Genomic DNA, 9,545 nt, shown 5'->3' with positions numbered 1-9,545 from the left:
ATCATCACCGGTGTTGGCCGTGAGCGGGTATCGAACTCGGGTGGCTAGGTTCGTAGCGCAGCGTAGCGCTAACCGCTCCAGCACCGCTCCCCACACACACACGGCTACCCACACTCCCTCGTGTGCCGTGACGGCCTTCATAGGTGCTGCTCGCTAACAGCACTTGCCCCAACAGTCTGTTACAGGCTATACGGAGGGTCTTTGTGTATGTCTGTTTGGGTTGTGTGTGGGTTGTGTCTGTGTGTGTCTGTCTGTGTCCGTGTGTCGGTCTGTGTGTTTCTGTGTGTCTCTCTGTGTGAATGTGTCTGTGTGTGACTGTGACCGCGACTGTTAAACCCGCGTGTGTCAACAACCAACAGCCTCGGCCGCCTTTCCTGTAGTCGGTTGTGTCTGTGTGTATGTGTCTGTGTGTATGTATCTGTGTGTGTATGTGTCTGTATCTGTGTGTATATATGTGTCTGTGTATGTATATGTGTGTGTCTGTGTGTCTGTGTGTGTGTATGTGTATCTGTGTGTGTGTATCTGTGTGTGTATGTGTCTGTATCTGTGTGTATATGTCTGTGTATGTCTGTGTGTGTATGTGTATCTGTGTGTATCTGTGTGTGTATATGTGTCTGTATCTGTGTATGTATATGTGTGTGTATGTGTCTGTATCTGTGTGTATATGTCTGTGTATATGTGTCTGTATGTATGTGTGTGTCTGTGTGTGTATGTCTGTGTGTGTATGTGTCTGTATCTGTGTCTGTATCTGTGTGTGTATGTGTCTGTATCTGTGTGTGTATGTGTCTGTATCTGTGTGTGTATGTGTCTGTATCTGTGTGTGTATGTGTCTGTATCTGTGTGTATATGTGTCTGTATCTGTGTGTATATGTGTGTGTCTGTGTGTGTGTATGTCTGTGTGTGTATGTCTGTGTGTATGTGTCTGTATCTGTGTGTATGTGTCTGTATCTGTGTCTGTGTATGTGTCTGTATCTGTGTGTGTCTGTATCTGTGTGTGTATATGTGTCTGTATCTGTGTGTGTGTCTGTATCTGTGTGTGTGTATGTGTCTGTATCTGTGTGTGTATATGTGTCTGTGTGTGTATGTCTGTGTGTATGTGTCTGTATATGTATGTGTCTGTATCTGTGTGTGTGTATGTGTCTGTATCTGTGTGTGTATGTGTCTGTATATGTGTGTGTATGTGTCTGTATCTGTGTGTGTATCTGTGTGTGTATGTGTCTGTATATGTGTGTGTATGTGTATCTGTGTGTGTGTGTATGTGTGTGTATATGTGTGTGTATGTGTCTGTATCTGTGTGTGTATATGTGTCTGTGTGTATATGTGTCTGTGTATGTATATGTGTCTGTGTGTATATGTATCTGTGTGTGTATGTATCTGTGTGTGTATGTGTCTGTATGTATATGTGTGTGTCTGTGTGTTTGTCTGCGTCAACAACCAACAGCCTCGGCCGCCGTTCCTCCAGTGGGGCGCGCGAGGGCAACGCCAAGAATTGGGGTCAGATTCGGGCGAAAAACACGGGGAGCAGGAAGCTGCGGGTACATCGCTCGCGTCGGGGACACAGTGTTCCAGCACTCTCCCCCACCACCACCACACTCTCCCCCACCCATCCACACCACCTCCACCACCAACACCACCACACTCTCCCCCACCCATCCACACCTCCACCACCAACACCACTCACTCTCCCCCACGCACCCACACCTCCACCACCAACACCACTACACTCTCCCCCACCCACCCACACCTCCAACACCAACACTCCCACCACCCCTTCCCCATCACTATCACCCTCCCACACCTCCCAACAAAAACAACAAAGATCCCCCGTGTAGTCTTAACAGACTGTAGGGGGCAAGTGCTGTTAGCGAGTAGCACCTATGAAGGCCGGCACGGGACACGAGGGGGTGGGTGGCCAACAACCACGCCCGACCGCCTTTGTCTCCCCAGTGGCGATGTTTACACACCGCACCAGGTACTTATTTGAGGCTGAGTAGACCTAGGGGAGGCCAAGGACCGGTTCAAGATAATCGTCGCTGATGTTGGCCGTGAGCAGGAATCGACATCTGGTCGCTGGGTTCGTAGCGCAGCGTAGCGCTAACCCGCTACACTACCGCTCCCCAACACCACCACATCTCCACCACCAACACCACCACACTCTCCCCACCTTCCCACACCTCCACCACCACACTCACCCCCACCACCGCTTCCCCATCACTCTCACCCCACCACCCCGCAGAACATCAACACACGAACTCCGAATGCCTCCTACCATCACCCCACCCATCACACCGACTCGGAGCCCCTCCGCCCAGGAACCCCTTCACCCCTCCACATCCCTCCGCCGAGGTTTTTCTGCGGAGACGTCAGCGGCGCGCGTGTGGCAACTCGCGCGCGACGGCGAGAAGGGGGTGGTGGTGGTGGTGGCCGATGGAATGGATCCAAAGCAGGGGACTTGCCCCACCGCCGCGGAGATGGAACAGCGAAGTGAACCTCACTGGTGCAGGGGTTCCAGCAGCACGGTGGCAGCACAGAGAGATGGAGGCCGTTAGCAAGCGGTGGATAGACCATGGCTGATGATGATTGACGGTGACGGTGGGCACGTGCAGTCCGTGCAGTGGCTCTGTGCAGCGCTGCCCCTTGCCCGCTATCGAGCGATGATCTTCACCCGCTGGCAGAGCGGACTTCGCGTGTTTACGCGATTCTCAACAGGTGTCAAATGGCTTGACTTGAACATGCAAATCATTCAATCGTCGCCCGCTGCTGCGAAAAGTTAAACGGGAACCCCTCCTGGAAACGGCGAGGCAGCTGCTGCAGTTCTTACTCAGCTGTTGCAGTTCTTACTCCCCTGTTGCAGTTCTTACTCTGCTGCTGCAGTTCTTACTCCCCTGTTGCAGTTCTTACTCAGCTGTTGCAGTTCTTACTCTGCTGTTGCAGTTCCTGCTCAGCTGTTGCAGTTCTTACTCCCCTGTTGCAGTTCTTACTCAGCTGTCGCAGTTCTTACTCTGCTGTTGCAGTTCCTGCTCAGCTGTTGCAGTTCTTACTCCCCTGTTGCAGTTCTTACTCAGCTGTTGCAGTTCTTACTCAGCTGCTGCAGTTCTTACTCAGCTGTTGCAGTTCTTACTCAGCTGTTGCAGTTCTTACTCAGCTGTTGCAGTTCTTACTCTGCTGTTGCAGTTCTTACTCTGCTGTTGCAGTTCTTACTCAGCTGTTGCAGTTCTTACTCAGCTGTTGCAGTTCTTACTCAGCTGCTGCAGTTCTTACTCAGCTGTTGCAATTCTTACTCAGCTGTTGCAGTTCTTACTCAGCTGCTGCAGTTCTTACTCAGCTGTTGCAGTTCTTACTCTGCTGTTGCAGTTCTTACTCAGCTGTTGCAGTTTTTACTCAGCTGTTGCAGTTCTTACTCAGCTGTTGCAGTTCTGACTCAGCTGTTGTAGTTCTTACTCTGACTGAGCGGTCCCCGATCAGTCACCGGCGATCCCTCCGGCGAACGAGATTCGTCTCGTGGTTTAAGTCACTGCAGCAACTAGGTCCAGGAGCGTTGCTGGTGCTGAACTGATGCACTCCCGGAAGGTCGTGTTGCTGATGGGATGTGTAAAATAACTTCATTTGTCGCGAAGTAGGCGCAGTAGAGGCTCGGTATTTGCCTCGCATTGTGCTGGAGCCCGGCAGGAGATTAAAGATCCACCCTCTTTGTCTTTGTGTGTGTGTGTCGGGGAGGGGTGAACATTGTGGCGGAGTATGTATGTACGTCGAACTTATTTTGCACCGCACGTAGCAAACCGTTCGAGGGAGAACGACAACTTAACACAAAATAGCAGCTCTAAAGAAATTAGTTTTCAATCTAGATTATGTAATATGCAAGTTTAACAAAGGATCCCCCGTATAGGCTTAACTGGCTGTAGGAGCAAGCGCTGTTAGCGTGCACCTATGAAGGCCGGGAGGGTACACGAGGGGGTGGGCGGCCAGCACCACGCCCGGCCGCCTTTGTCTCCCCAGTCGCGATGTTTACACACCGCACCAGGTACTCATTTGATGCTGAGTCGACGGATTCGTAGCGCGGCGCGCTACCCGCTACACTACAAACACACAGACACTCACAACTGACACACACGCACACACTCATCATATTTATGGCGAATGTGCATTAACACTCGCACATTCATTAACGAATGGGTGATTGTTGCCGTCTGAGTGTGCCGTGCCGACCTTTATTGTTGCTCGCTCACAGCACTTGCCCCAACAGTCTGTCACGGGCTATACGGGGGATCTTTGTCTGTGTTTTTCTTCCGCGAATGTGTTCGTGAGAAGCGTGTGCAGCGCGCGTGCGAGAGAGCACGTGTGGGTGAGTGTACCACAGTGTGTCACTGTGTGTCAGTGTACCCGTGTGTGTGTGTGCGTCACTGCACGCGCGTTTGCGTGTGTGGGGAGCGGTAGTGTCGCGGTTAGCGCTACGCTGCGCTACGAACCCGGCGAACCGAGTTCGATTCCCGCTCACGGCCAAAATCGGTGACGATTATCTGAACCTATCCTGGGCCTCCACTAGGTCGACTCAGCCTCAAATTAGTACCTGGTGCGGTGTGTGGACATTGTCAATGGAGAGACAAAGAGGGCCGGGGGTGGTACTGTGCTGGCCACCCACTCCTTCGTGTGCCGTTCCGGCCTTCATAGGTGCTCGCTAACAGCACTTGCCCCAACAGTCTGTCACAGGCTGTATGGGGGATCTTTGTCTTTGTGGGGAGCGGTGGTGTAAGCGGGCTAGCTACGAACCCGGCCACCCGAGTTCGATTCCCGCTCACGGCCAACACCAGGTGACGATTATCTGAACCGGTCCTGGTCCTCCTCCCCTAGGTCGACTCAGCCTCAAATGAGAAACCCGGTGCGGTGTGGGCAGACAAAGGGAGGTCCAGTCGGGTGTGGTGTTGCTGGCCAGTGGCCACCCTCCCTCGCGTGAGTCGTCTATGGGACCTTTAATTTGTGTTCGTTCACAGCCCTATAGCTTTAACCCACCACCACCACCAAAGCGCAGCGTCTCGGTTGGAAACACGGTTGCTTGCGTGTGCGTGGCACGGTTGTCGAGCACCTTCGAGGCTGAAAATAAAATAAATATAATCCTGCTCGACTTACGAACTTCGAGCCAATAGACCCCCCCCCTCCCCGCGTGATGCAACCGCGAGGCAACGAGCGAAGCGTCACGCGTAACATCCGAAATGGGGCAACCAAACCTGGCCTTGTCAAACTCGGTAACCGGTGAGTAGGCCGGTGGGAGTTCGTGCGTTTGTTTGTTTTCTGTACTCACGGAACGCAAATCGTGCTCAGGTCCGATTTTAACGGACCTGAGTACGAACTGATGAGATGAATCGATTACGGAGACGATGAACATCGTCGGTTGGTTCAATGTAATCGCGAACGGGATGATGTGGTAATTACATACCTGGCAACACTTTATCAGTGCCCTACCTTATTACAGACCAATTCAGACCGTATTGGTTACCCCGTGCCCTTTATAAATCTCAACGTTCATCCTACAAAGTCCCATCACGAGGCAGAAACACAAACACATTGTGCTGCCCGATCGTAACGGCAGCACACCGTATGGAGCCAAAAAAACTAAATTTCCCTGTACAAGAATACGGAGTAAAACCGTAATGGGTTGACTCTGTATGGGGTGATGTGATAATTCATCGAATTGCGTTCATCGTTAAACGCCGATGAAGTCACGGAGCGGTGGGCGACTAACAACTGCCTCAGCGGCGAGAAGGAGGCTGTCGAGTTTTGTGATTTCGTGTCGCCGGGGAGTTGGGGGGACTCGAAACAACGAGGGATGAGTCTCGATCACAAGACCTGGACCGCTACAATTACAAAGGCAAACAAAAAACAGACACAAAGCAAGCGGGCAGCGGTGAAGCAAGAGGAAATCAGATTTTTGGACACTGTTTTGGCACATTTGTGGGTGTCTGTGTGTCTATGGGTCTCTGTGAGAGTCGATTAGGTCTCTATGGTCTCTGAGGCTAGGGGTCTCGATGTAACTCTAGGGGTCTCTATGCGAGTCTATGGGTCTCTGTGACTCTAGGGGTCTCTATGTGAGCCTATGGGTCTCTATGAAAGTTTAGGGGGTCTCTAAGAGAGTATACGGGGTCTCTATGAGAGTATATGGGGTCTCAATGAGAATATCTGGAGTCTCTATGCGAGTCGAGGGGTCTCTATGCGAGTCGAGGGGTCGCTGTGCCTGTCTAGGGGTCTCTATACGAGTCTAGGAGTCTCTATGAAAGTTTAGGGGTCTCGAAACGAGTGTAGGGGTCTCAATGAGGGTCTAGGGGTTTCTATGCGAGTCTAGGGGTCTCTATGCGTATCTCGGGGTCTCTATGCGAGTCGAGGGGTCTCTGTGAAAGTTTAGGGGTCTCTATGCGAGTCGAGGGGTCTCTATGCCTGTCTAGGGGTCTCTATGAAAGTTTAGTGGGTCTCTATGCGTGTCTAGGGGTCTCTATACGAGTCTAGGGGTCTCAATGCGAGTCTAGGGGTCTCGAAACGAGTCGAGGGGTCTCTATACGAGTCTAGGGGTCTCAATAAGGGTCTATGGGTTTATATGCGAGTCGAGGGGTCTCTATGCGTGTCTAGGGATCTCTATGCGTGTCTAGGGGTCTCTATGCGTGTCTAGGGGTCTCTATACGTGTCTACGTGTCTCTATGCGTGGCTAGGGGTCTCTATGTGTCTCTATGCGTGTCTAGGGGTCTCTGTTGGCACAGATCTTGGGAGGGACGCGCAGCAGCTGCGCGTGATCTGGCGGAGGGGCGAACGCGTTGAACCCGCCCCTACTGAACTTCTGTAAAACAAAAAATAAAGAGCTTCATAGCTCATCGCACCCCTCCTGCAGTATGCATAAAGATTCTGATTCTGTTGTGAGCGAGGAAGGGGTGGGTGGTGGTGGCGGTGGCATCAACGGAATGTAAATCGACACGGAAGCCAAAAAAACTCGAATTAAAGTCCCCAAATAGGATGTGGTTACCGGTTTTAAACCGGTATAAAACCGGTTTACAGATAAATCAATATTGCCAATGGCAGATGGCCTCGATGGCGTGTTTAAGTTGATTATAACTTTCGTAGTGCTGGTTGTTGCTGGTCGCTCGGCATTTTTGGACCTTTGCCACCGCGCTCAGCAAAAAACTCTGAATTCCTACGCCGAGCCGTGTGATGCACGCGGTCTATATAAACAGCACACGCCGTGAGAATCGACGCATCGCGCCCCGAATGTAATCACAGCACGATTACCTAATCCCGCGGCACGTGCCTGATGATGATGATGATGATAAACTAACGAGACGACGTCACCGCGCACACTGGGGGTGAGGTGCAGGGGGCGGAGAGTAGAAACTGGCGCCATGACGTCATCACGCACGCCGGGGGAGGGGCGGGACCGGCGTCGTGACGTCGACCACGCGGGGCTGTCGCAATGACGTTGCTTTGGTGGGGGGATGGGGGGGTGTGGGGGATTGGGGGGGAGCTCGACTATAAAAAGGCGCGCGCGAGAGGCGACTCCTCGCAGAGCGGCTCCCGTTGTAAGGAGAAGGACGAGGAGGTGGAAGAGGAGGAGTGGAGGAGGGTGGATGAAGGGTGGTGGAGGAGGAGGAGGAATAAGGGTCGGAGGAACACGAGTAAAATTGAGGAGCGACGATAGTCGAGGGAAGCGGGGTTTACAGGATATTTTTCAAGTCCGTTATTCCTTTACCAGCACGACTCCCCATTGTGAGCGAGCCCTGTTGACTGCTGCAGGATAAACAAAAAAAACCCCAATCGGATTGCTGCAGTTTTGTACGCAACACGCACACACAAACAACATTAGTTTGTATTTAAAAAAAGGCGTCGTCGTGTTGCCGAATGAAATATAGACCCCTCGGCGCTCGGGCGAAAGAGGTCGCGTTAAACCTGCGACCGAATTGAACGAATAGCAACGTTCGCCTGCGAGGCTCGGCGTTGACACCGCGAAAGCCGACGTCTTCGACGACAACAACAACAAACATTAGCGCCGATTCACAAATCGGCCTCGTGTGTCCAAGGCCGATTGGTCGCTCGCTCGTTTATTGACAAAAACTCGAGGGCGATTTGCCTCAAGATGGTCGTGCAAAACAAAGCCATCGACATGGACGACTTCGGGCGCTCCTTCAAGGTGAGTGGAGTTGAGGAGAAAACTCACAATTCGCCAATGTCCATTCGTGACTTAATTATTGGTCGCGACTCGTTTTATTAGCATGCGCCGCGGGTCGTCGTCTTTCTCTGCTGGTGCAGCGGTTAGAGAGCGATCGGGCACCCACCGGGAGTCGAAGGTCGTGGGCTCAAATCTAGTTCTGCAGTATCACGATTTTACGTTCTAGAAGCATCCATCGTCGTCATCGCCGTCGTCTCGTCATTATCATCGGTCGCCTTCAAGGATCGATCTGTGTGGACTAGAACTCTGGCTTGGCTGTTCCTACTGCCCGTGTGTGTGTTTGTGTGGTGTGGTGGTGTAGTGTAACGTTGAGTGATAGGCGCCAGTGCTGTTCCCAGCAGCGCCTTCGAGTTCATTGGCGTTGTCGGAGGAGTCTCGCGGTTGACGGGGAAGCTCGTGAAGTTTTGTTGTTGTTGGTTGTGGTTGTTGTTGTGGCGAACTCTGAACCACACTGGAGCTGTGCGCAGACCCTCCTCCACACAATGACGTGTGCTTTTTACGCATCCCGTCAGCCACGCGCGTCCACGATGCGGACCGATTTCGACATTTTATTTCGCCTCAGAAATTGTGTTTTCTTTTTTTCTCTCGTGGTTTAATGCTCGTGATGTGGCTGGTTGGCGGTGGTGCTGGATGTGCAATGGTTACGATGGCCAAGGTGATAACGGCGATGATTGCGATGGTGGCCGTGATGGTTGTTATTGTTAGTGGGCATTGATGCAAGGTGATGGCGATGTTCATGTGTGTAATATCCATGAACCGTAACTGTTAACCAGGTGAAGGGGGGTGGGTACGACAAACAACATGTTCCGTGTGTTGAGAACCCCAAAGACTTGCAGTGAACCTACAGAGAGGACCTTGCAGGCTCGAATGAACTTGCATAGAGACCCCCCAAATACCTTGGTCTTGTGGAATTTCCACCACCGGCCCCGTGCTCTGGACCGCAGATGGGCAACCGGTGATTGAGCGCAGTCACGTGGAGCCACGCTGATGACCCCCCCCCTTCCCACACACCACCTCGCCTCTCTACAGCATGGCCTCTCCATGTCCAACGATTCGGGGTTCCACTTCAGCTTCGACGTGGCGCGGGGGGCCGGGAGCCAACTCTCCGCCACGGAGCTGGACGCCGACGACTTCTCGGACTTCTCCACGGAGAGCTGCCGGCGGCCTGGTGAGTTGGGCCCATCGCCCGGAACGTCGGGTCTGCAGTTTTGTTTGTTTGTATATCGTTTTTTGTTGTTGTCGTACTTGCCGGTCGCCAGATATTATTCTTCTCCCTCCTGCTTCTATTTTGGTGGTTGTTTGTGTTTGCGCCGATTTCCACGGTGGCGTTTGCTCCACCCGCGCC

The 9,545-nt window shown here is 52.5% G+C and overlaps 1 protein-coding gene across 2 annotated transcripts in view; it reads left to right on the top strand.

The window, feature by feature from the left end:
- The first annotated feature begins 7,532 nt into the window (after nt 1-7,532).
- The window catches only part of LOC116951916 (MAP kinase-interacting serine/threonine-protein kinase 1-like), a 29,350-nt gene continuing 27,337 nt past the window's right edge, over nt 7,533-9,545 (top strand). Inside the window, exons 1-2 of one of the 2 annotated variants that reach the window (XM_076073927.1) lie at nt 7,533-8,161; nt 9,230-9,368. In XM_076073927.1, coding sequence (XP_075930042.1) covers nt 9,231-9,368 — 138 coding nt within the window. In that variant the 5' untranslated portion in view covers nt 7,533-8,161; nt 9,230. The remainder of the gene's footprint in view (nt 8,162-9,229; nt 9,369-9,545) is intronic. The other variant, XM_032970762.2, reaches the window with a different exon arrangement.

This window comes from Petromyzon marinus, chromosome 44 (genome assembly GCF_048934315.1).
Source record: "Petromyzon marinus isolate PM22_M1 ecotype Great Lakes invasive population chromosome 44, UKy_Petmar_22M1.pri1.0, whole genome shotgun sequence".
NCBI classification, from domain to species: Eukaryota; Metazoa; Chordata; class Hyperoartia; order Petromyzontiformes; family Petromyzontidae; genus Petromyzon; species Petromyzon marinus.
The sequence above is the reverse complement of the archived record's forward strand: the minus strand, read 5'-3'. Positions and strand labels throughout refer to the sequence as shown.